Source organism: Gossypium hirsutum, chromosome D02 (assembly GCF_007990345.1).
Source record: "Gossypium hirsutum isolate 1008001.06 chromosome D02, Gossypium_hirsutum_v2.1, whole genome shotgun sequence".
Lineage (NCBI taxonomy): Eukaryota > Viridiplantae > Streptophyta > Magnoliopsida > Malvales > Malvaceae > Gossypium > Gossypium hirsutum.
Genome location: NC_053438.1, coordinates 70,697,470 through 70,725,399, shown reverse-complemented (window position 1 = coordinate 70,725,399; position 27,930 = coordinate 70,697,470). Strand labels below are relative to the sequence as shown.

Below are 27,930 nucleotides of genomic sequence, written 5' to 3'. Positions count from 1 at the left end.
AAACCCGAAACGACCAAATAAAAAATCAAAATAACCTGAACCCGTAAAAACTAGAACCCGAAATGACCCTAAAAGCTTATGCCTAAAACCTAAACCGAAACAACCTGAACATTTAAAAAACACAAATTAATCTAATCTAAGATCGATTCTATCCAAAACTAATCTAACAAGCCCAATTAATAATCCGGAAGGACAAAAGAACAGAACATAATGAAAATCAAAGGTTAATTGGTACTTTTTTGCACTAACAAACATTTCGGTTGTTTTTACACAAATACAGAAACATGAGGAATTTAAAAGGTTTACGTAAAAACATCAAGTTTTTTCCCAAATACCTGCGTAAAACATTATATATATGCAAACCAATTGGGGCATACACACACATTAGTACATTACTCAGAGTTGGTATTAACAGCAGCAACAGTAGAGACCAAGGAATCTACACCACAAACATTGCGACCCCTGCAAATTTTGTAGAACCCATTTTCACCCCAGGTTTCTCCCCATGAGTTCTTAATGATCCAATATGGTTTATCCTTCAACCTGATGGGGGCATAGCCTGCTGAACCATACCCCACCAACAATACTCCGTGGTCGAGGCGTTTAGAGCAAATGTACGGGCAAGAAACTCCCCCAATGTATGTTTGCATGAACACTGCATTTATGGCAACTGGCATTGCAAAAGGAAGCAGACAGCTAAGAATTAATGATAAGCCATTATTCAGCAATGGATAGTAAGGATTTGGATATTTGTGAAACTTTGATTTGCTCATAACGAATTGTAAAGGGATGTGGAAATTGATTTGCTCATAACGAATTGTAAAGGGATGTGGAAATTAATCCTCATATATCCATTATTTGAATCTGCTTTAACATATTCGGATGTCCATTATCCAAATCTACTTTAGTTTTGTAGATAATGAATTCAGATTTGGATATCGAAATCCATTATTTGTTGTACTTCTTAAAACTTTTTACACTTACTAATGCAAATCTATAACAGACTTGGATAGGTTAAAGTACTTGGGAGGTCCCTGTATTATATGGACTGGATCAAATTAATCTCTCTATTATTAAATGGATCAATTTAGTCCCTATACTATTAAAAAGAATCAAATAAGTCCAAACTGGAGCATAGTTAACATTTACTGTATAAAAAATGTCTTGAAAATTAGTGAAACAATAAATGATATTTTTTAAACAGTAAATGTTAAACTCTATTACACTTTGGCTTTAGTTGATTCTTTTTAATAACACAAGGACTAATTTATCTAATTTAATACTAGAGGGACTAATTTGATCAACTCCCTACAATAAAGGATCCTCTCAGGTAAATTCACTGATTTGGATATTTGCTGTATGATTTAATTAATTCAGATTTGGATAATAATACTCCAATTTAGTGCAAATGATAAACGAATTCAAATATCCCTAAAGCTAGTGTAAGGGCAAAAATTATTGATTTACCTGCAAGAGGACCATTCTTCACAAGATTTGCAGCAATTTGATCCTCATCAAGGGAAACAACACTGAAATTGGCCACCTTAGCAACAATCTTAGACTTGTCAAATTTGCAGGTCCCACGATCAGTGCCAGTGTAGGGGTAGTCTTCCTCACGCATGAGTCCACCAGCTTTGAGTGTATACTCAAAAGCACTATTCATGAGACCACCATTGCATCCTGAGTCGCATGAACCTGCTTCCTCTGGATCACACTATAAACCAAAGAGGATTTACAATTACCCTTTATGTCTCATTTGGTTGCTAGTGTAATAATACAAAGGAAAAAAAAAACTTATGTACTACATACGTACTAAAATAGTTTATCACAACATAAAGAATAATCAGAGTATAAATTTAGACCTATTTAGAATTAGTAAAAAGTTTCACTTCCCATTACTCAAAATAAGTTGAGGGGCAAATTAAGTTAGTTTATTGCTAACTTATGTACTAAGACGTATTGAAAAAACAATACTCTTGCCATAGCATAGCGTTAATATACTTTCTTAGCTATTGTATTGATTTGGGGAACGAGGGATTGGAACCCTAGAATCAAGCAAGAATCAATAAATCAAATGCAAACTGATCATTACCTACCAAAATTCATCGTTTATTTTCTTTGACCAATTCCTTAATGCATTCATAATATCCATCATGTTGAACAAAGACAAACAATAACTAGCAAAAAATTTCTAATACAATTATTCCAATTGCAAACTTAAAGGAAGTTTAACAAATTTCTAATGCGACTTAGCAACTTAAACTACGCATAGCATTTTGCATAAACTAAAGAAAAATGAACTAATGAGCATCAATGTGAAATTGTAATGAATTCAATGACAGAAGGTTATACATAAACATTAAGAACATCAAAACAAGTAAAAGAACTCAAACCTCATGATCACAATCAACGAGCTGTTGCTCACTAAGGCTCACGAGTTTTCCAGTTGCCAAAAAATTAGCACCTTCCAAGGCTCCTGTTGTACTAAAAGACCAGCATGATCCACATGAACCCTAATAACCAGACAAACATAAACAAAAATCAATGCAATACATTTATTATAAAAAAGTTACTAACTACAGGTTTTTAAAAATTGAAAACCTGATTTTTGACGGGCGTAACAGCTCCTTTTTCTCTCCAATCAAAATCCTCAGGCAAATTATCGGTAGGCAAAATCGGTGCCTGGTTCGCATCTTTAGGCAGTCTCAACCTCCTTAACCCCAAAAACCTCTTCCTGAACTCACCGGGAGTCAAATCGGAGAACTGAGTCACACCGTGAGTCGCGGACGGGTCAAGCTTCTGATGACGCGCCGCTCGTCTCAAGTTCGCCCGGAAAACCTTGAACCGGTAATCATGCTCCTCCTCCGAGCCGTACGATTTCTTGAACCGAGCCTTGAACAGCGAGAAGTGATGCTCAGCGGTCAAAGGCTGTGTCTCCACTCCATCATCTTGACCGTCCGTTACTTGCCTGATCAACGGATCAACTTCTGATCCGACGACCGAGAAAGCCTCCGACGATATCAAACCGATGAATAAAAAATACGAAACGACACACACAGAAAACGCTATACGATGAGCCATTTTTTTGCTTTTCTTTTTCCTTTTTGGAAGTTAAAAAAAAAAACACGAAGGTGCGTTATTTATAGGTACATAATGGATAAAATACTTTTGAAATAATACTCGTGGGGGTATTTTGGGGATTTTAAAAATGTTGCTTCTGTGTGAGGGAAATGAGTGACCAATGGGGAAACGCCACGTGGTTGACTGGAGTGTTGGCATTGAATGATAGTTGCTTTTGGGTTTTGGGCTGTGTTTTTTTTTTTTTTTAATTATTATACACCGTTTTAATAATTTAGTTCCATAAAAATAGTATGAATGTTTAGGTGGATTGGATTTTAATTGCGGAATTTGGGTCATCTTTGTTCACAGTGTTCACACTTTTTCTATTTTTTGGATTTTTTATCGGTTTCGAGTGGTTCACTTAAAATACCGTTTAATTCCTTTTTTTTCTAATTGATATATCCATTTATTTCTAATCCAACCAATTTGATATAATTCCAATAACATTGGTAGGTTTAGGTCTATACTTTTTAATTTTTTTATACAACAATAATTTAAACTTAGATTATTCCTAAGGAAGATAAACACTCGATCAAAAGGTCATAATTTGGGATTCTCAAATTATTATTTTTAATCATTGTTTGGTGAATTTTTGTTATTAATCATATATTATGCATAAAATTGTTGATTTAGTTAATGTTTTATAATTGAATTATTCTTAATCCCTGTGTTTTTTTTTTAAATTTTGAAATTTCAATATTGACACTAAATTATAATGTTCTCATAATTGATTTTTTTTAGTATTATATGAAAATAATAAGCTAACATGATATTGCACATGTGATGACACATTTAACGAATTAATGCCTCGGTCGGTTACTAGTATAATAACATAAGGAAAAATCTTATTTATTACATATATATTACAATAGTTAGGCATAAAATAAAGAATAATTAGTGCAAATTTAAATTTAAAACACAAATAAATGCTCTTTTATAAAATAAGACATATTCAAAATAAGCGAAATTTTTTCTTCACTTTGTTAAAAATAGGTCACTGGAATGGTTAAATATCACCAATTGAATTAGTTTATTGCTAATCCATGTACTAAAACATGTGTAATAAATAATACTTCTACTAAACGTTAAGTTTAAACCAGCTCATGGGTCGAGCCACCCACCCAGGCCCGAAGGTTTGCCCCAAAGCAGAAGGGTTTAGACAAAATACAAGGCCCGAAAATTGGAATTTGGTAAAATTTAAATCTCGTTTTCTATATGAGTCGAGTCATGGGCAAAAAAATTTTGGCCCGGTCCGAATATCATGTTTTAAAATAATATTATATTAATTATATATGATGAATAATAAATATATATGTATATTTATATTAAATCACTAATCCAATAATAATTAAACTCATTATCCAATACCTAAAAAAAACTTACCCAACTAAATAACCCAACCCAAAATATAAAATTTATGTTTGATACAATAAAATATTTATTATGTTTATGGTAGTGTTTTTTAATATAATAAAACATTTATTATATTAATGGTAATGTTTTTTAATATAAATATTTTTTAATGTATTTTTAATGTGTTAGAAATATTTTATTTTAGCTTTTTTTAGTACATTTGGTGTTTTATATTTTTAAAAAAATTAATTTCAAATAAAAATTAATCTAAAAAAATCAAATATGGACGGGCCCGAGTTTACTTTTCTTAAATCAGACGGGGCTTAGGTAAAAAGTAAGCCTATTTTTTCGAGTCGAGCCCGAACTTGGAAAATGATCTAAATACCTTGCATAGGTCGGACCTGATCTAGCCCATAAGCACCTCAAGTTGAATTTTGGAAATAACAGAACTTAATAATAATATGCCAGGATTTTTAGAACTGGACTAATGGTTGAACCGGTCAAGTCACCAGTTCGTCCACTCGATTAAATAAATCATTAAATTTTTTAAAAAATATGGTCCAACTAACTTTTATCCTGTTCGTACCAATCTCGGGTCAACTGATCTAATAACTTTTTTCATCCCATTATCCCAATCTATTTCTCGTTCAGCTGATCCAGAATCTGATTCAAACATTATTGCAATATGCCAAATAATAATTTTTAAAACATAATATTAACTAAAATTAAATAATTTAAAGGTGCTCTAGAAGCACTTGTTGGCATTTTTTTTTCATTGCTAAAATTCTATTTCTAGTTTTATATATTCAACACTGGATTATCCCCATTTTTTCTAAATTGATTCTCTTAATATATATGTTTAACATCTGTTGTCAGTATAAGAGAACGTGGGTACGATACATTGAAATGCATTATTCTCTTATTTAAAGGTTAGAGAGAAACTTTAAATATTTTAAATATTATATCATAAAGAACAGATATTATCGAACCTATAATACAATATTATAAAATATTATTCATGGTGAATAAGATAATTTATCATATGAAACAAAAGTCGGTAATTTTCGAAGAAGAATACTTCTTTGTCTTAAGCTCAAAAAAAAATATTTATTTGTCTTGGTCCACTCTTTCCCACTCAAAATTAAATAAGTTAAAAAAAAAAAAAAAGCATCCCACCTACCATTGAAGTATTTTAAACTCTTGCTTAAGACATGCTCTTTTGACTAAAAAACAATTTTGGATAATGTATAGAAAAACAAATTATTGATATTAATTCATTGTTTTATTAATAAAATTAAATGATTTTTTCAACAATAAATTAAGCTCATTAGTTGGTAAAAACTAAGAGAGTTATCGGTTTAGTTTAGTTAGATTTTTTGACCCATTCATCATAATTTGGTTTTTTTTTTCGTTTTAGATCTTTTAAACTCGTTTTATAACTTTTGAATATTATTTGATAAAATTTTAAAGTCGTTTTCATAAACATTTCTAGAAAACAATAACTTTGTCAATAACTTTTAAATTATTTTCACAATTATAAATATAAAAGAATTATTTTTATATATTAAATAAAAATAGAATTCGATTCAATTTTGAATAATTATGATTTTTAAACTTATATTCCATAAACAGTTAAAATATCTCAATTCGAATCGATTTTTAAATCGATGCAAACTGATACTTGTTGAAAAACATAACATTAGAAATTCATTTGTCCAACAACTTTGTGTTTGGTTTACAACTTCTTCTTCTTCTTTAGCTTTGTGCCAACTTTTGCATTTGCTTAAGGCTAAGGCCATCTATTTGAAGTCAAGTTGAATCATCAAATGATAACTACTAATCCTTAAAAAAAATCAAACCACATATATAGAAAATCATTAGTGCATTACTAAGGTAATTTAAACCCCCAAAATATAAGTTTTTTTTACTAAATTTTAAAAAGAGCATTGAAGTCCTTGGTGAAAGAATAAAATTTAGACCATACGTCATAAGAGTCAGTGTGATGATAATCTCTTCTGAAACCTTTTATTCGCGTAAACTTCGATGTAGGCTTTTACAAGGATCTGAAAGCATCAAGTACAAGCATTATTATAAGGAATGGTGGTGGAGGATTTATCATGGGAGCAGCTTGTTTATGGAGCCCTTATATACCTGATACTTTAACAGCAGAAGCCATAGCCAGTACCCAAGCAAATAGATTTGTTCAAGAGATTGATTTTCGGTTTGTGAAAATAGAAGGTGATTCCACATTAGTGATAAAGAAGCTTGAGGAAATATGCATTGACAGGTCGGTGATTAGTAATATTATTTGAGACGTAAAAAAATTCTCCGTGGATGAATTCAAAAAAAAAAAAAACTTATGTTTTACCTTAATTTCCAGAAATTTTCCAAACATTTAATTTAACATATGAAATTTAAAAACTTAAAAAACCGAGAAAATGGGTTAAAAAATGTCTGTCCGTTATACCAAAAAATGGGTCTTAATCTATGGTTTATCCATTTAATCAGGCTCGACCCATGCTAAACATGGCCTGCAATCAACCATATCAAAAAATGGTTAATTCATTATCATATCCAGAAAATTATTTTGGACGAATTTTAGTTGTAGTTCCTGTATTATATTCAATTTATAAATTTAGTCCCTCTACTTTTTTTTTAAATTTCAACTAACTATAATTAATTATTTCAATTATAATTAATGCACAAAACTAAATTGAATTAATTAACAAGGCCGCACATTATTTTTCACAATGCGAGACTCGAACCTATGTGCTCAAGGTCTCAAGGCTTAGACCTTTTTTCAATACAACCAAAATATTATTGACTAATCCCTACACTTTAATTTGACATAATTTGGTCTTCCTACTATTATTAACATTATACTTTAGTCCAAATTACTAACACAATTGGAATTTTTAAAATGTTTAAATTATGAAGAAATCTATTTTGATACAATAATTTCACATTTTAAATAAGGAATTTTGAATTTCGGGTTTTGTGTTTTTTTTTCTGTAGCTGCACATCAATCAACTAACAAAATATATTAACTATTGGGTGTTTGGTAAACGAAGTTTTGAGCATTTTTTTAGTTGATTTGGGCACAAATGGAGAATTGAATAGTCAAACTCTCTAATTATAGTGTTTGATGAATGGATGTTTGCAATAACTTGTTAAGCTAAAACCTCTAAAACAAAAAACGCTGGGATGAACAACTTTTTTAATGAGATATGTGAAATGACATATTTAACCATGTTTGCTCAAAAATTATTCCCTTTACCACGTGCTCTTAAACCTAATAGGGGTGCCAAGATATCAGCAACCTTCATTCTCTCATTTTCACTTTCACCTTTAAAGTCCAAAGTAAATCTCAAAAAAAAAAAATCCACCGTGAATCTACAAAAATCAATATTTTCGTAAGAAATTTTCAATCAAGTCCATTCACCCTTAAATATTTATGTACTCTTAATTTATTTTGAATTTACTTGTTTAAAATGATTTCTTATGCAACTTTCATATTAATTGAAATATTCTACTTAACAAATTTATTCAGAGTGTGACATAATTATCACTAATTTACATACTAAGGACATGACATAAATATCACTAAGAATATAGTTTACAATTATATTGATACACTATTAATAATTATCAATTTCCACAAGGTTAATATTTGCAAATAAGGAACTTAAGAGATTTATTTATTTAAAATTTCAAAAAAATATTCACTAATTAATTACCATAATGAATGTTTTAATTCCTTGATAATAGTGTTTTATCTCAATAATTTAATCCAATAAAGACTAAAGTATTATAAACAAATAAATACTTAACAATAAAATATGTCATGCCATTATTTGTCATTTTACACATATTAGCTTTCAGCTAAGTTTTATCAAGCACTTTTAAATAATTAATTAATAGAATCAGTTAGTCAAATCAGTTAACACTTAACAGAATCAATTGATCAAACCAGTCATTGCAATCACCAATCAGTTATCATCCAATTGCCAAATAGGGTCTATTGATTTGAAACAATGCATGACATTAATAATAACAGAAAGGACCAAATTAAAGTTAGTATAGGGTTTAGATTCTCAAGTCAAATATAGGTTAAAATATGCTTTAAGTCCCTATACTTTTTATAATTTTAAAATTTAGCCATTTAAATTTATTTTAATGAAATTAGTCTCTCTATTCTCCGGATAAAAAAATGTAAGTCTAACTATTAACATCGTTAAAATTCTTTTGTTAAATTCATGTTTATTACAATGTCATCTTTTATTTCAAAATGCCACATCAATAAACTTAATAAAAAAGTTTTAACAATATTAATAATTAAATCTGAATTTTAGAATTCGAGAAGTAAGAAACTGTACTCCAAATATACGAAAAATACAAATATTCAAAAGCATATTTTAATCTTGAATATAATACATATACAAAACCAATAATTTGACCATATTATTTTAAGTTTAGCACCTCAAATTTTATTATTATTTTAATTTTTTGGTCAAAGGCTCCTATACTTTTTTTCCCCTATTGAGGAAGTGCTCAATTTTAACTTTTTGAGATGGTAATCATAAAACTTTGGGAAAGTTTTTCTTTGCTAAAAAGAACATGATTCCATATTATATTTAACAAAAAGGGGAAAGGGTTTTTAAGTGCAACAAGCATTGGTGTGTGATAGTGGGATTCTCTTTAAAGTTTTTTTTATTAATAATTTTGTTATAAATTTTGATTATATCTGTTATTTTTTAACAGAATATTTAAAACTATTTATAGTCTTTTTTCAACTCATAAATAGTAAGATAATGTGCTTCAGTATACTCGAACACACCTCTTTCTGTATTAGTAACAATGCCTATACTAATTAAATTAAGACTCAATCGACGACAGATTTCTCTCTTTTAAAGTTAATATGGTATTATTTTGTTATTTTTTGGGGGTTGCCACTCTCTTCGACAACATGTTCATTCACAGATTAATGGTGGTCATGTTTTTATGATAATGGCAAACACAATATATTCAATAAGATATGTTGTTTATTTTGAAAATGTTTTTGACTTGATTTTAATCCACATAATTTGGATCCTTTAGTTGGTAGTTCAATCACAATTTATAAGTATATTTTTGGTTAAAATATTGCTTTGGCCTTTCTACTATATTTAAGGCCGGCACCGGGTAGGCTGTTGGTAACCTTAAAATGAGAAAATTTATCTTCAAACCCTTTGAAATTTGTAATGTTATGAGTTAATATGATGAAATTGCAATTTAAACTTCAAGAATGATAAAATTATTATTTATATTTTTTTATAAAAATAATGATAAAATTGCATCTTATGTCTCATAAAAAATCATAATTTAATTTTGACCATTCGATTTTTTTTAATTTCACTTTTCACTAGATTGTTATATATCAGTGATCACCGGCTCAGAAATTACAAAAAAATTCAAGTTGAGTCATTAGTAGAGGTGTCCATGCGTTGGGTTTAGACCTGTCCAAGAGTCGAGTAGTTAGGCCGGGCTTGAACTATAATTTTTGCACCTCAATCTGGCCTAGTTCGAATTCAATTTAAATAATAAAAATATTTTTAAATTTAAATTTAATTATAAAAGTATATAAAATATTAATTAAAATATATTTTCAAAAATTTTCTATCATTTTTGGAATAGTGAAATTGACTTTTTGGATGGGTTGGGCTGGCTCTAAAACAAGCATTGTATGGAATTGGGTCTCGACCTTGCTTAACCCATGGACAACTCTAGTCAAGTTAGACCAGATCGAGGCCTGATTAAAAAATTCCAGCCCTAAATTTAAGCAAGGCTTGACTCCTAAAAAAACCTATATAATTTTTTTAAAAATAAAAAATAAAATATATAATTTATATTAAAATTTATACATTTTTATAATTAAATTTAAAATAAAATATTTAAAAATATATTTAATTTAAATCGATCTACCTAATTTTAGAATGAAATTTTCTAAGTCTAAATTCGACCCAAATCATATCACACTAATTGAACCGGACGAGCCAATTGGCTCTAGCCAAGTCTAGTCGTTGGGGTATTTTCAATCATATAGAGCATCTTAAACATGACATGCATAAAAGAAAAGCAAAACAAAAGGGCAAGTCGTGAGGCTGAGCCTTTTTCAGAACAAAGGTGGGAAAGTGAATCTAAAATTGAAGATCAAGACGAATACATCAAATTGTGTAGAACATCTTTACTATATTATGATTTTTTTTGGTAAATTTAATTTTTTATTATAATTATAGTTTTGTTTACTTTTCGAAATATGTTTTTTGGTACAAGAAAAAAGATAAAACCATAATTAAATTAGACGAGACCAAACCATTCCAAAATAATTATCGTGTAATAATTGAAGTGCTTCATTCGGCTGTTGTAAGAATATATACCTACCTAAAGGGTTAGAATACACCATTGATGCTAAACCATCAACTTCTTTGTTGACCTCTCGAGAAACATGTGTGACCCAAATCATTCAAAAAAGTTGAAGTAGACTCTTAATAACTCGTAGCAAAGTCGAATGGTGCTACTTAGCAGAATTTGCTTGAATATCAATTAAATAACTACAATACTATCTATCTCAAGAACCACTCATTTTAAACTGATATTCCAAACAACTTAGAAACCCTAAAAACACCCAAAGCTCAGCATTAATAACAGAACAACAATCAATATTTTTTAAAAATCCAACAGTCCAATTATTATTCTTATCGCGAATTAAACCACCTACTGAAGCATTCTCAATCTCATACAAACAACATAAAATCTTAAAAATATTTTTACTATTAGTTAAATGAAATAGAATGTAATTATATATGTGTTCTTAGGCAAGTTTAATACTTTTACAATAAAAAAATTCATTTGCAAAACCCTAATTGAATTCTTTTTAGTAGTATATTGACTAATTTGATTATGTCCCTCTAATAGAGGGATTTGTCAAGTATTTTCACCTATTTTAAAAAGTAGAGAAACAAAGGTGGAATAGTGAAGATCAAACGAATACATCAAATTGTATAGAACGTCTTTACTATATTATGATTTTTTTTTGGTAAATTTTTATTTTTTATTTTTTTACTTTCTTAAAAGAGTGAAGTTAAAATTTTTTTATGGAGATCCAAAACAAATTATATATTTTTACGATAGTAAAAATATAATTTTACCATATATCTTCATACTTTTTAAAAGATTAAATCAAATTTTTATCATTTTAGGGGTCAAAGTGTAAATTTACAAATACGAATTTGAAATTTTATAAATTGAAAAAAGATTTAAATAAAAAATTTTCTATTTTAGGGAGGTCGGGGCCTTACCAGCCCCCTGACTTCGCTTCTATTTTGAAATATATACTTTTAGTATTTGATGTTAAAATTTTTTCCTTATTTAGTTAAATGATATAGAATATAATTATATTATGGGTTCTTTTGGCAAGTTTAATACTTTTAATATAAAAAATTCATTTGCAAAATCAAAGTCTTGGAAGTATTAATTTTGTTAAAATTTAACCTCATTTAATTCTTTTTAGTAGTATATTGATTAATTTGATTATGTCCCTCTAATGCAGGGACTTGTCAAGTATTTTCACCTATTTTAAAAAGTAGAGAACTAAGGATTACCGACTTATAATAGAAGGAGTACATCTATTAAAACATAAAGTACAGGGACCTTTTAAAGAAAATTTCCCTTTTATAAGATGGAAAAATGGAATCGAAAAATGAAGAAGGAAACGAATATATATGGATACGCGCACTTTGGGAAAAAAAAAGGGCGGGACTTGACAGCGATTGTTAAGCAATCGCGGACCAGCCAATTTTAGGTCAGTCAACGAGGCGTCTTGGTCCACTGTTTGTTGCTATGTTACCCCACTACCGCCTCCTCTTTTTTTCACATAGTTTCGTTCATTTTTTGCATCGTCGCTTCTCAAAGAACGTGATGCTCACATTCTTTATATAAAACTTGGATTTATGGAGGTGTTTGGCACGAGCGAGTAGTGGAGAGTGAAGAGGAACAAAAACGTGATGACTAAAAAAATAGGAACTCCATGATTAAAATGGATGTTTTAGATATTGTTATTAAATAAAATATCTGAGATATTAGATTTGGTGTTAATTGCACCTTAGTCCTCAAACTATTGTTGATGTTTTAATTTGGTCTCGAACTTCAAGACTTCACTAGTGAATCATTAAAACATGGATGAATCTAAAAAATTGCTTTAATAAGGCCAAAAATGAATCGTAAACTATTAGGCCAAAAATAAGGCCAAAGTTGCTGCCTCTTTATCTTCGTCATTACATTAAATGATCAATGTTGTATTGACTAGAGGGGAAAGCAAGGACCTTGGCTCCATTGATTAAATGGAAATAATTTTAAGTTTAGCCCCTCTATATAATTAATTATTCAATACAAGCCTTTTTAGTCCTTTGATTAATTATTTTTATCATCTTCTGGCCCTTATGTAAAATTAATAATTTAATTTAAGCATTTTTAAGAAATTTCTTTTGAGCTTTTGGTCCCCTAAAATGTCATAATTTTTATCATAGACATTCAATGCAAGTCTTCCACTACCATATAAATTATTTAGTTGACTACAAGACGTAAAAGTCATCATCATTTTCTATTCAAGGAAAGGATGATTTTGTACGTTTAAATATATATGTTATTATTTTATTAATAACAGACTTTTTTTCAAAATTAAAGTCTCAACGCTCAACCTTTATTTAATATCAAAGCTTCACGTGATTGGGATTGACATCAATGACCTAACAGTTCCTTTTTTCTTACTTTAAAAATTAATTTATTATAATTATAAGAGGTTTAATATATGATTTGGTATATGAATCATTTTTTAACGTGATATTTGTATTTGATAAAAATTATGTTTTTTGATATTTAAAAGTAATGATATTAATTTTTTAATTGAAATTTTTATGATTTTATTAATTGAATAAATTTAGTGTTAATTGTAAATTTGTCATATAAATTTAATTTAATTCAGATTTCAAAGTTGATTTGATGAAAATTAATTACTAATATTATTAGTTAATTATGAATTTTCATCAAATTAAAGTGCCAAAATGTATAATTTTTGTCGAATAAAGATGCCACATTAGAAAAAAAATGTCAAATTCATATATCAAATTGTATATATATAATTTTTAATTTTATTAGTCATGTAACTTATTGATAATTATAAAATTACAAAAATTTGAATAACAGAGCACAAATTTTCCAATTTTTTTTCCAAGACTTCAATCAATCTCAAATTCTTTATTTTAAAAATTCGTTTTTTCTGCTCAATTTTAATTAACGGGTTTAGAATTTTCAAAACGTTGATACGATAATTAATACGAAATACTCTGTATTTTCGTATATGTATACGGGAATATTCCCTTGTATTTTTACTCACGAATACCAGAATCCGGTATTCTATCAACCAAAAATCAAGATAATGGTTTTTTGAAATTTTTTTGACTCAAAAAGTCGTATAAATGGGGCCAAGTAGTAGTAGGAGTTGCACTCGCAGTGTTGAAGATAACAGCAAAGATGAGCTCTTCTTCTTCTTCAGTGATATGTTCTTTTGTTATTGTTTTAGCTTTATTTTTCAATTCATTGTTGTTATGTTATGGTGGAAAGACTAGTATCTACGTTAGGAAAGAGGAGAAAACTGTGGATATGCCCCTTCACAGTGACGTTTTTCAAGCTCCTCTTGGTTACAATGCACCTCAACAGGTATTTTTCAATGCAAAATTTTGGGTTTATTTGGAAAAAAATTTTGGTGATGTGGGTGTTTTTTTGAAAATTTGAAAGGTTCATATAACACAAGGCGACCATGTGGGGAAAGCTGTGATTGTTTCATGGGTGACCCAAGATGAACCCGGTTCAAATACAGTGGTTTATTGGAGTGAAGGTAGCAAAGAGAAGATGAAGGCAGTGGGGAAAATTAGTACTTATAAGTACTATAATTATACCTCTGGTTTCATTCATCACTGTACTGTCAAGAACTTGGAGGTAAATTTTTGAATTCATAGCCATTTTTTTAAAGTTCAATTCATAAATTTGCTTATTGGGGTTTCAATTCTTTTGTTTTATAGTACAACACCAAGTATTACTATGTGGTTGGTGAGGGTACTTCAATGAGAAAATTCTGGTTTACAACACCTCCTGAAGTTGGACCTGATGTTCCTTACACATTTGGTCTCATTGGTAAGTGAATTGTTGCTTGCTGTTTTTGATTTGGTTAAGGATATGTTACTCGAATTTGGATGCGAGTGTTAGATATGGAATATCATGTATTGTTGGTTATATGTTTGATTTTATGTCTAACTTAGTAGTACAACTTTTGTGGGTTAGATATGGTTTTAAGGCTATGTTACTCGAACTTGGATGTGGGTTTTAGATATGGTATGTATCCGACACAAGTATGGTCAGAAACAGGTACTTTAAGAGGTTACTGATTAGAGTTTTTATGTCTAACTTAGTAGTTTATTATTTGATCTTTCAATGATAATGCAATTTTGTGTGGGTTAGATATGGTTTAAGGCTATGTTACTCGAACTTGGATGTGAATCTTAGATATGATATGTAATCGACATGAGTATGGTTAGATTTATCTACATTTTTCTGTATATTTAAAGAATCCTTGAAGGTCGTATCCTTGTATGTGTTGCTGGCTTTTGGTACTGTTTATGTGGTTGAATTTGGAATTGGAAATGGTTATGCAGGGGATCTCGGGCAGACTTTTGATTCGAATGTAACACTCACTCATTACGAAAAGAACCCAAAGAATGGTCAGACCATGTTGTTTGTTGGGGATCTTTCGTATGCTGATAACCATCCAAATCATGATAATGTTAGGTGGGATACGTGGGGAAGGTTTGTTGAGAGAAGTGCTGCTTACCAACCGTGGATATGGACTGCTGGAAATCACGAAATCGACTTCGCACCTGAAATCGTAAGCTTTTTGTTCTTTCTTATCATGATTAGCTCGTAAACACCATCAACTTTCCTCCTATGGTATTAGCCATAGAAGCTCACCTGCACAAACAGCAACGCTGATGCTTTTCTTTGTTTCGGTTTTTTAATTGCGGTTTTGTCCGAGTCATATCATCTTCATTTTCTACTGCTTTGTCATTGAACTCCCGATATGACGGTGAATTGGTGATAACATGATTACGGTTTTGCTGCAGGGTGAAACAAAGCCGTTTAAGCCTTACACTCATCGATATCATGTTCCTTACCGAGCATCACAAAGTACTGCTCCCTTTTGGTACTCAATCAAGAGAGCTTCAGCATACATCATAGTGTTGTCTTCATATTCGGCATATGGTAAATACACTCCTCAGAACCAATGGATCGAACAAGAGCTACCGAAAGTTAACCGAACTGAAACACCCTGGTTAATTGTTCTAATGCATTCCCCATGGTATCATAGCTATAACTACCATTATATGGAAGCTGAAACCATGAGAGTAATGTATGAGCCATTATTAGTTCAGTACAAAGTCGATGTTGTATTTTCCGGTCATGTCCACGCCTATGAACGATCGGTAAGTTCTCTTTCCAATCGATTACTTACATTCAAATCTTTTAAACTGATTGTTTAAAAGAAGGGGGTTTGTTCCAAAATTGCTTGATTACAGGAGCGTATATCGAACATCGCATACGATCTCGTAAACGGTAAATGCAGTCCTGTGAAGGATCTATCTGCTCCTATTTACATAACTATCGGCGATGGAGGAAACATTGAAGGCATAGCAAACAAGTAAAGATTTTTATTCTTTTATGATCATATAATACATGCAGGATTGTTGATGTCATTGATGCCAATGTGTTTCTTTTTCCTTGTAGCATGACCGTCCCTCAGCCGGAGTATTCAGCTTATCGAGAAGCTAGTTTCGGTCATGCCATTTTCGATATAAAGAACCGGACTCATGCTTATTATAGTTGGCACCGCAACCATGACGGGTACGCCGTTCAAGGCGATTCGACGTGGGTTTTCAACCGATTCTGGCATCCAGTTGACGAGTCTCAATGAGAACAACATGTAGTTCCCCTTTTGAACTCTTTATTTTTAGATTAAAAAATGCAAAAAATATAAATCAATAAAAATTTCCATTTTTTTCCCTTTACCTTAGTGTTGGATTTATGTTTGTTTAGTGCTATGAAGAAGATTTTGAGTTTTATTTATCAAATCAATGAATTAAATTTGAACAAATTGATCCCTAAATTTCAAAATATTTTAACTAAGTCCTTTTGTGTTCTAATATTACATGAAGCGTATTTAAAACACCAATTTTGATACGAGATGTTAAAAATAACAGAAGTCAATGAAATTAAGGATATTTAGAATACTCAAATAATTTTTTTTTAATTTTGTGAACTAATTTAAAATCTAAATTACAGTTTAAGGACTTTTAGTAAAATTAACCCAAAAAACTATTGAAAAAAATAATCTAAAATAACATAGCATTCTATCAAAATACATTCCATCATAAAAAGTCAAAATTTCTTTTCAAATAAATAAATAAAGGGTAAACTATCAAAATAGTCATTTTTATTTCTTTCGGATTACATTTTAGTCACTCATGTTTTAAAATGTTACGTTTTAGTCACTTACGTTAACGTGTTGTAACATTTAAGTCATTGAACCATTAATTTCCGTTAACGGTGTAATAGTAAGATGACATGCCGCATTAAATCATCATTTCAATAAAAAATTTTAGGTTAAATTATACAATTGATCCTCATATTTTTTTATTTTGAGCAATTATTTTTTCTTTTATACTCTTTTAACTTTCTTTTTTATTTCTTTTTTTTCATTCTCTTCTGCTTCTCCCTCTATTTTCTCCTTTCTCCATCTCTTTTAAAATAAAAGAAAAAAAATTAAATTACTCAAAACGGAAAAAATATAGGGACTACTTGTAGAATTTAACCTAAAATTTTCATTTGAAATAATAATTTAATATACCACGTTAGTTTACCGTTACTCTATTAATGACTATTAATACTCAGCGACTAAAATTTTACAGCACGAAAGTGACTAAAATATTTTAAAAGTGACTATTTTGGTAATTTACCCTTTATTTATTTAATTTTATCTATTTTGTTAATGGTTTGAAACGATTAATATCTAATTTTCGCTAAAAAAAATCTTTATTTAGTATATTAACTTAAATTCTCCCGTAATTTATTGAAAAAATAACAGAACAATAATTAAGATTCATATAAATACACAGAATCAAAAACAAGGAAAAACTCATAAATTATGTAAAATATTTTAAAAATGGTGGCGGTGAAGGTAACATCGACGAACTCTTTGTTTTCTTCGGCGTCACCGTGTGTTGTATTTTTCATTGTTATAGCTTTTGTTTTAAGCTCAGCAGTTTTATGTGATGGAGGAAAAACCGGCGTCTATGCCCGGAAACCGGAGAAAACCGGTGACATGCCCCTTCACAGTGATGTCTTTCGTGTTCCTTCCGGTTACAATGCGCCCCAACAGGTCAGTTTATTTGGAATTACGGATGTTCGTGTTCTTTACTCTCTTTTTTCCGAGTGTCAATATATTTATGGTTTAATTTTTTTCGGTCCCTGTACTTTATGCATATTTGACATTTGAAAAAAAAAATCACTCACGCGGCTAATTTAAAGAAGGCTTATATGAAAAATAGGTACTTAAACTATGTAACTTTTCTCATTTAGGTACTAAAGTTTTATTCTGTTACCACTTTAGGTATCAACCATTAATTCAAGTACATATTTTTATTTAATTAAAAATGCCATGTGCCATAATTTGATTGGTTTGGAGATTTTTTTTAATACGGGAGGTAAATTTTAAAATATTTTATTTAATTAAAAATATCATGTGCAATAATTTGACTATTTGATACTTAAAATGGTAACGAAATAAAACTTTAATACCTACTTTGACCAAAAAAAATACTTTAGATACCTAAATGAAAAAAGTTGCATAATTTAGGTACACCTATTTTTCATATAAACCTTTAAAGAATAAGCAAAAAAATATTGACTTAGTGCAAAGAACTCCATCTACAATTTTATGTGTGTTCACGGGACACTTAAAATTTTCAAAAATTTCAAAGGGTTTAATAAGAATTTTAAAAATGATTTAGGAGTATAATTAAAAATTTTAAAAATTTAAGAGGATTAAAGAGAAGTTTTAAAATTTTTGAAGAGTCTACCTTTTTTTTTTTAACTTAATTATAATTTCTAAAAAATTTTGGGTCAAGCCCCTTTAGCTCCAATGACATTTCACCCATATGTGGCCAGTCGGAGACAAACAAATAACTCGAATGTATGGTTGCTATAGCCGAAGGTGTAGCTACCAAGGTATATTTGTCGGTCACACGAGTTATTTTCTTTAAATGCACATTTTTTACTGTGCTATTTATTGGAGTTCAAAAAAGAATAAAAAGCCGAAAGGATACACAAGGCCTATTTTAATTTAGTTGTGATTTTGCAGTGCCCGACCTTAAATTTTTTTATAAATTATAAAATTTTAAATTAATAATAGTAAATTTACACTTTAATCTTCTAAAATGATAAAATTTTAATTTAGCTCTTTAAATGTTATAAATATATAAACTATTAAAATAATAAAATCATAAAAATATATAATTTAATCTCGAGCGCTCAAAGCTCCTGACTGGGCTGTTTTGAAATTTTAAGGTACATATAACACAAGGTGACCATGTGGGAAAAGCAGTGATAGTTTCATGGGTGACCCAAGATGAACCCGGTTCAAATACAGTGGTTTATTGGAGTGAGAACAGCAATGGAAAGAGAAAAGCCGAAGGGAAAGTCAAAACTTATAAGTTTCATAATTACACCTCTGGTTATATTCATCACTGCATCATTAGAAATTTGGAGGTATTTTTTTTTTCATTTGCATTTATATTTGAGCTCGGATGGCCTCGGGTTCCTGCAAAACGAACTCAATTGTTCGGAGGGCATCGGAGCTCGTAGCGGAGAAAAGCAACTAAAATGAAATAAGGTTTTAGAGGAAGAAGATGAGCCCTTTAGGTCCAAGGCGGCCGTTTTATTTATTTTTTATTCTCCAAGTAACTTGGCATAGCTGGCTTTGTACTATATTGATTGGTCTCGTTAATGTCGATATTGAGTCTTCGTTTTTGTTTGTTTATAGTACAATACTAAGTATTACTATATGGTCGGCGACGGTGATTCGATTCGGAAATTCAGGTTTACGACACCTCCTCGAGTTGGTCCTGATGCCCCATACACATTCGGTATCATCGGTAAGTGAATGTTTCCTTACTGTTTGATTTTATGCCTGGTACACATTCTGGTCTTAGGGTTTTTCTTGTTTGTGTTGGCTTTGTAGGGGATCTCGGGCAGACTTTTGATTCGAATAGCACGGTAGCTCATTACGAACAAAACCCGAAGAAAGGCCAAACGGTATTGTACGTGGGCGATCTTTCGTATGCAGATAACTATCCGAATCATGATAATGTAAGATGGGATACATGGGGAAGGTTTATCGAGAGAAGTGTTGCGTATCAACCGTGGATATGGACCGTTGGAAATCACGAACTCGACTTTGCCCCCGAAATCGTAAGTATTCGTTCTTTTCTTATCGTGATAATTAGCTTGTAAAAACCGGAATTGTCCATTGTGTTATAACGGTTCTGCGCAGGGTGAAACGACGCCTTTTAAGCCATATAGTAATCGTTATCCAGTTCCATACGTAGAATCGAAAAGTACTTCTCCGTTTTGGTATTCGATCAAGAGAGCTTCGGCATACATCATAGTGTTGTCTTCGTATTCGGCCTACGGTAAATTCACTCCTCAGTACCAATGGCTTCAACAGGAATTTCCGAAAGTTAACCGGACCGAAACGCCATGGTTAATTGTTCTTATGCATGCTCCATGGTATAATAGCTTCAACTATCCTTTCATGGAAGGCGAAACCATGAGAGTAATATACGAACCATGGTTTGTGAAGTACAAAGTTGATGTCGTATTTTCCGGTCACGTCCATGCCTACGAACGATCTGTAAGCTCTTTGTCTATGTTATCTCCGCTAGTATATACGAAACTTCGAGTACAAGTAATAGCTTGACAACCAATTTACCATGTTGTAATCATGCTTGATTACTCGATTGCTGATATAATTTATGTTACAGGAACGTGTATCGAACGTTGCGTATAACGTTGTAAACGGTATTTGCACTCCCGTGAAGGATCAATCCGCGCCTGTCTACATAACTATCGGCGATGGAGGCAACATGGATGGCTTAGTATCCAAGTATCCATTTTTCTTGCATTACATATATATTATTCTTGCATATTTGTAGCATGAGCGAGCCGCAGCCAACGTACTCGGCGTATCGAGAATCCAGTTACGGTCACGCCATTTTCGATATCAAAAACCGAACTCACGCTCATTATAGTTGGCACCGTAACCATGATGGAAACCCCGTCGAAGCAGATTCGATGTGGTTTTTCAACAGAATCTGGCATCGAGTTGATGAATCTTCTGTTTCTCAATAAGCATAATATAATGTTTTCCATTTTTTATAAAAACCCCGACATTTTCGCTCTTTCTATTCCGCTTTTCCGGGCCCGTTTTCGTAATTTCCATTTCAGTTAGTTTATGTGTATTCTTGGTGGTGTATACAGGATTAAGTAGCTGTGTAGATATTCTTCCATGACCGACTGTATAGCTATATATGGAGAAAGTTGATATGGTTGTTAATGGTAGAAAAATAGAAATGTGTTACTCAAATGGTTGGGGTTACCGGTCCGAAATAAAGACCGGTTGAATCGGGTGGTCGGACTGGTTGAACTGATTGAAGCAAGAACTAATGGTTTGATCGGTTTAACTACTGGTCCAATTCTAAAAATATTGTCTGACTCCATCAAGTACGTCTCTTTCACCATAGAGGTGTCCATAGGCCAAGTTAGGCTAAGGCTTGATTTTTAAAAAAATTCCAAGTTTGGGCCTAATCTCAACCCAATTCACCCCAAAAATTCATATTACTATTTACGAAATAATAAGATAAATAAAATATTGTTTTTATTTAATAATTTTAAATAAATCGAGCTTAGCTGATTAAGTTGAGAGAGCCACCAAATTTATGGACTAAGTCTACTTCGCCATAAGAATTGTTCCACCAAGTTGTAGGGAACATACAATCCAACCACTCTAGACATCTAGGCCACTCCGATAATATATCTATCACTTGTCACTTACATACCCTGACATTTGATCTCCTCATGTCACGTTGTCAACCTAACAAAAGAATGAAGAAAAAGAACAATCGACCTATTAAGAGATGGCATGTGGCAAGGCAGATCAAACTCATATTTATTTAGGTAAACTATACTTAAGGTCACTAAACTATAAATAAGTTTACGTTTTGGTCACTCAACTTCAAAAAGTTACAAAATAGTTATTGATTCAAAAGTTCTCATTTTAATTACTGAACTATTTGAAAGTTTTTTATTCAAGCTATTCAGTCCTTTAATTTTTTTTTTAAATTCGGCTAGCGAGCTCCGAGCTACAATTAAAATATACGTATAGTAGATCAGTACCCATCAATGAGTCTAAGAACATACCTTAGGTCCAAGTCAATTTAGCGATCAGTATTGAAGATCAAAGGAGAAAGGTGTTTGGATTTTGGTACGCAAATTCTTAATTAATATCCAAAGCAATTTCATGAAAACAAACTAACTTGTAGGAAATAAAGGGAACGAGAGCTTTAGATTAGTGCAGATAGTGCCAATAGAGAAAACCATACAACAACTATTTTAATAGTTCAGTGACTTAAATGAAAATTTTCGAATGATTCAATGACCAAAACATAAACTATTAATAGTTTAGTGACATTAGATATATGATTTACCTCCACCACTCGAACTACGTGGTTGTCTGCTCATACAGAATGAATCGACTTCAACCTCCACGTGACTTTTTTGGTATGATAAATATTCTTTTGTTGACGTGATTCACATTGTTATACTTATGGAATTGGATTGGATTCCATTGAAAGCACATTGGTAACCATTTACTTTACTTTCATAAAATTTGAAACAATAATAATGAAAACGATTCCCTCTCGTCTTTATTTGCTGCTGTGGTCACCACCACTCATCGTGGCCGGGTTTTTGTTTTTAAACTTATATTTAAATTATTAAAAACCTGTCAGCTTTCCGTTGTAGTCTAGGTGGTTAGGATACTCGGCTCTCACCCGAGAGACCCGGGTTCAAGTCCCGGCAACGGAAGATACATTTTTCTTAGCTCTTTGCGTTATTTCCAGTCCCTATACTCTTTGGATTTTGAAAGTTTAGTCCCCACACTTTTAATTTCAATTTAAAATTTCAATTGTGGTAAAAGTACCATGGAGGCTCTTGTACTAAGAGTCAGATTGCATTTTGCCCTCTCTACTAAAAAATGAGTAAATTAGTCTATGTATATTAGATCAAAGAGTAAATTGGTCTTTTTGTTAAAAATTCCATTCATTTCTGCTGTTAAAAACTAATATTTATATATCAGCATGAAATACACATGGTATGCTACTTGTAATTGTTTGGTTAATTTATTAGTCATGAAAATGGATGAAACATGTTTATTCTTTGATCTAATGTACAAGATTAATTTGTCCATATGTTTGCTCTTTAACATTTATGCACTTGTGATTTAATGGAACAGTTAAATGTCAAAATTCGGCAAATAAGTTTCCTTTTTGGTAAAAACACCTCTATAGTCCCTCTTAGCTTTCGAAATTGAGTAAATTGGTCATTCTTTAAAAAATTGTAGCAATTTAATCTCTATCAATTTCAAAAGCGAACAACTAAGGAAAACTAATTGTGACTTAATATATTCCTTCAATTGTACATTATTTTGATTGGTATAATAACAAATTTAGTTTTAGATGTTTATATATTTTATCATTTTAACCTTGTTTCTAAAAAATTCAGCAAATTTAGCCTCAACGTTTACACAAATGTTGTAGACTAAATTTGTTAAATTAGGAGCAAATTGACGAAATATGTAAGCTTTAAGGTCTAAATTTATTATTATACCAATCAAACTTTGAGCAAAGTGTTAGAAAACAATGCTGTGATTAAACTTTAGAAATCGAAGGGATTAAATTGTTCCGAATTTTTTAGTGGACCAATTTGTTCAAATTCAAAATTGAGAGGGACTAGTGATGTCTTTTTACCTTTTATTTGTTATTCGTGTTTTTGTTTGGGTTGTTTTTCAAGAGCTTAAACTCCATGAACAAAGCTTTTTCAGAATCTCAAATCAAATAATTGGATGTCTTTGTCTGCCTGCATCAATCATCATCAACCCAATGGAAAAAACCAAAAAGAAAAAAATATATAATAATCCCAGTATGCATGGAAGAGCGCTTGCTTTCTTCCCACTACCACTCATTCAAAAAAAGAAAAGAAAAAAAAGCTAAAGTCGAAGTCATGAAAAGCAAGACAACGACGAAGCCGAGGGAAGACAAAGACACCCAATAAAGCAAGAAGAGCGTTTAAATTTGGTTAAAATTATACTATTAGTCCCTATACCCTTCACAAATTTAAATTTTAATTTTGTACCTTTATTTTCAAGAATTTTATCCCTCTACTTTTCGATTTCAAATTTTAGTTCTAATGGTTAGATTTGTTACTTTTTTTTGTTAAATTGATTTGTATTATATTTTGAGATTAAAAAAAATTATTTAGTAGCAATAGAATTAAAAAAAACTGACATGTAACGAACGTGAATTTAACAAAATAATTTTTACAGTGTTAACAAAAATATAAGAATTAAATTCTAAATTTGTGAAAACGACATGTACTTAAGACATATTTTAACCTTTAAATTTTGGTCGGTGTATAGGCTTTCCTTAATTTTATTTTTTGTACGCTTTAGGTTTAGCCATTTATATTTACTTAAAATTATGATTAGGTTGTTGAATTTTTAAAAATTACTACATGATTATCAATATTATCTATTATTCTATATAAAAGAAGTAATTTTTAGGATTAATTTCACCAACAGTTCATAAACCATTGTTTATATTTCGATTTAATCTTTAAACTTCAAAATGTTATAATTGAGTCCTTTTACCTTCCTATCAATCAAGTCTTTCCATCAATCATTCAACAGTTTAAGCGCTAAATCCCGATATAAACCTTATGTGAAACCTATTTAAAGCATGTAAATCAAACACTAAACATCAACAATATAAATAGTGTCGATACTAATTACAAGGATTATTTCTTTTCTTTTAACACGTTGAATCCGAAGTGTCTAAATTATAATATCTTGAAATTCAGAAACCAATTTAGAATTTGGGTCATAATTTAAAGACATTAGGTGAAATTAACCCTAATTTTTATGGCTATTTTATAAGCTAAAAAGCAGTTTTTAATTTATACACAAACCCTAATGTATAAACCAGATACGAGGAGAGAGGGGGAACCTACATCCTGATAATTACTTACAACCAAACACATATAAACATTGAGATAAAAAGGTTTTTCAAACCCAGTTGCCGTCAACTCAACCATTATCAACTCACGAGGCATGGTTAAAAGCGATAACCGGCTTCAGTCTTCGACTAAAAACGCTATGTTTATGTACCGTTTTCTCGTCACCTCCGACGCCGTTTTGTATCCACCTGAAACACAGTATTCCATGTTACAGTTGTGACACAACCTGGCACATATATAATAGATAGGGCACTGAAATCTTCTCAACTCAAAAACCTAAACTATGAAAACGGGCATAAATATAACGGATAAAACGCTGCAAATGAATGACCGAGTTGGTGATTATAGGAAATAAGGCAAGGGAAGTGAAGTGAAGTGAGGCGAGACCATATAGCCTGTGAATTTGGAGCAAGTTTGAAATTGGAAGGTTTGCCTACTTTCTGAAAGAAGCTGGATTTTTAATGCGAGTAATCTTGTAATCAGGGTTGTTTGAACCGAACCAGACCGGCCGGAATACCGATCTAGAAAAGGACATTGGACCGGTTGACCCTGGGAACCAGTATGGACCAGTTGAACTGGTTGGACCAATGAACTAGTAGCTTGATTGGTTCAACTATTGATCCGGTTTTGAAAACCTTGTTTGTAATTCATCAATGCATAATGAACTGACGATTTATCAAGAATAATATACCGTTTGAACCACATTCTTCCCAAAGGCCAAATGATTGTGCATTGATCAACCAAGATGTATATATTTTGAATGAACCTAAAAGTTTTTCTTATGAGGGTATGACAGATGCATTTCGATACCACCTCGATCTCCGATAACAGATGCATGTCTGAATAATAACTTGTAAAATGACTACCGAAAGAAGGATGAAGGACAACAATGAAGCAGAAATACCTTTGTATCCGAGTGTCTGGAAGCGGCATGAGAATTCTGCAACTTCTTCTGACCTTCAGACGAACAACTTTCGCAAAAGAAGTGATCGAGCCTTTTAGCTTCCTCTGCCGTCATTTCTATACAAGCAGGATGAAACCTGAATCAAAAGTAGCGTGCTGAATATGGCAACTGCTTTTACAGCATACCGGATAAATTGAATACGTTTTATCTACAGAATTCATACACTAAATATATATAAAGGACCTTCAAGATTAGACACAGCTGCTATAACTCTGGAAAACTAAATAAAATCGATCATAGCCATCTCGTAAAAAATTAGGTGTCCCAAATTTAACATTTATCACACCTGTACAAGAGCTTCTTCATAGGCCTAAAAAGAGGTTTTTAAGAGCTACTTTTTTTTATTGATAATTAAACCATAGCCATAATACTACTAGCATTGTGCAAACTGATTCCTGCTCCTATTTCAAGTAACAGCCAAATTGATACCATTCTTATCCAACAAACTAATAAATCGCTTTTACCAGAACTGATAAAGTTGAAACACAGCTAGAAAAAGCATTAAGTGGAGAACCGTTTCGGCATATTCCGAAACGGCTTCATACAATATAATCATCCATAATATCCGACTTATAAAACAATATAAACTAAGGCTTGACCGAAATAGCTACCTCCCCGAGTATCCCAACTTACCAGTCACTGCAACCTTCGCATTGAACCATTAGGTCGTCGGGATTATATGGCATCTCGCATTTGCAGTAACTGAAACAGTACAACAACAAAAGTTGCAGAACACTTTAGCTTCATTGATAAACAAAAATTTCCAGTTCTTTTTTCAAGAAATCTGTCATTTTGATCAATAATGTTTCAATAATTTAAGGAACCTACATGCATTTACACTGAAAAAGTAGTGTATTAAGCAAAGAAACCCTATAAAAAATTGAAATTAATTGATTCTATATATGCAACGCCCAGCTATGAGCAACATCAACTTTAACAATTTCGCCCCTAAACATAAATTATTCAAAGTATCAATTGAAAAGATCAACTAAAAATTCAACCTAAATACTCAAAATTAACCCAAAAAAAGGCCCATATGACCTAATTACTCAAAATTATTCACAGAAATTAGCAAAAAATTAACATACACGGCAACGCGATCGGGATTGAAAGAACCGGTGGAAGAATTATATTCAAAACGACAGAAGAAGTCGTCGTTTCCGACGGCGTCAAGCTTGGTATAGCTCTTGAAACTGTGTACCGTACACTTCCCTTCGATGGTATCGGCGCTTTGCACATCGTAATGATCGGATAAAAAAAGCTCCTTAGATCCATGGAACTGTCTTCTCCCTCCGATCGACTCCTCCGGCCGGTAATACCACCTCACGTGCACCTTCACGTTTCCACCACGTGCGTCCGCCTCGATCCGCTCGATTCTCGACACGTACTGCGGTTTTGATTGATCCGCCGGTCGCATCAACACGCAATCCCCCGCTGCCAATCACCAACACAACTCTTAAAGAAGAAAAAAAGAAAGAAAGAAAAAAAAAAGCACCATAATTTTGGTTCTTTAAGCTTTACCTTTAATGATTTTGTTGATGTGTTTGACTGCATAAGAGTCTAGAGTTCTCCTTGGAGCTTTGGCTTTCACCATGGAAGAACAAAATAAAAAGGCTACTTATTTTCAGAGAAATGCAATACAAAGGCATGCACAAGGACAACAGAGAGATTGTGGACTGACATAAATAAATTAATTTAAAATATATATAAAACCCATTAATTATTTTTGGTTAAATTCTATAACAAGTCCTCGTACTATAATTTGTTTGTGAATTTAGTACCCTTGAAAAATTAATGGATAGTCTAACTTGATATACTTTAGTTGGCGGTATTCTTTGGAAGTCTCTTTAGTTATTGTTGAGGGCAAGTTGGGTCTCGGATCTTTAACAAAAAATATTGTTCCATTTGGGAGTTTTGTATCTTACTCCGAAGAGCATTTCTGTCAATGGTTAGTGTAGATACTACAAACTCACAAGAGAAGTATTAATATTTTAAAAAATTAA

General features: G+C 31.3%; 4 protein-coding genes and 1 non-coding gene across 5 annotated transcripts; 3 read left to right on the top strand and 2 right to left on the bottom strand.

Annotated features, from left to right (window-relative positions):
• Positions 1 to 211: 211 nt before the first annotated feature.
• On the bottom strand, positions 212 to 3,170 carry LOC107908812 (cysteine protease RD19A). The gene is made up of 4 exons (XM_016836088.2): positions 2,602 to 3,170; positions 2,394 to 2,513; positions 1,468 to 1,714; positions 212 to 670 (listed from the first exon to the last, which is right to left on the bottom strand). The coding sequence occupies exons 1-4, from the start codon at positions 3,079 to 3,081 to the stop codon at positions 393 to 395; spliced, it is 1,125 nt and encodes a 374-aa protein (XP_016691577.2). The 5' UTR covers positions 3,082 to 3,170; the 3' UTR covers positions 212 to 392.
• Positions 3,171 to 14,013: 10,843 nt separating this feature from the next.
• Positions 14,014 to 16,605, top strand: LOC107908811 (purple acid phosphatase 2-like). The gene is given in 7 exon segments (NM_001327003.1): positions 14,014 to 14,226; positions 14,305 to 14,505; positions 14,589 to 14,700; positions 15,219 to 15,448; positions 15,684 to 16,043; positions 16,137 to 16,258; positions 16,345 to 16,605. Coding segments are annotated over 7 exon segments (1,398 nt in total). The 5' UTR covers positions 14,014 to 14,040; the 3' UTR covers positions 16,532 to 16,605.
• Positions 16,606 to 17,760: 1,155 nt separating this feature from the next.
• LOC107908810 (purple acid phosphatase) lies at positions 17,761 to 21,134 on the top strand. The gene is made up of 7 exons (XM_016836085.2): positions 17,761 to 17,995; positions 19,183 to 19,383; positions 19,658 to 19,769; positions 19,856 to 20,085; positions 20,168 to 20,527; positions 20,658 to 20,779; positions 20,829 to 21,134. Exons 1-7 carry the CDS (start codon positions 17,780 to 17,782, stop codon positions 21,022 to 21,024), a joined length of 1,437 nt encoding a protein of 478 aa, XP_016691574.2. The 5' UTR covers positions 17,761 to 17,779; the 3' UTR covers positions 21,025 to 21,134.
• Positions 21,135 to 22,685: 1,551 nt separating this feature from the next.
• Positions 22,686 to 22,758, top strand: TRNAE-CUC (transfer RNA glutamic acid (anticodon CUC)). The gene has a single exon. It is a non-coding gene; the product is annotated as a tRNA-Glu (tRNA).
• A 2,095-nt stretch (positions 22,759 to 24,853) lies between these two features.
• LOC107908809 (chromatin remodeling protein SHL) lies at positions 24,854 to 27,892 on the bottom strand. The gene is made up of 5 exons (XM_016836083.2): positions 27,449 to 27,892; positions 27,016 to 27,361; positions 26,561 to 26,629; positions 25,868 to 26,003; positions 24,854 to 25,151 (listed from the first exon to the last, which is right to left on the bottom strand). Exons 1-5 carry the CDS (start codon positions 27,519 to 27,521, stop codon positions 25,125 to 25,127), a joined length of 651 nt encoding a protein of 216 aa, XP_016691572.1. The 5' UTR covers positions 27,522 to 27,892; the 3' UTR covers positions 24,854 to 25,124.
• Between the last annotated feature and the right edge of the window lie 38 nt (positions 27,893 to 27,930).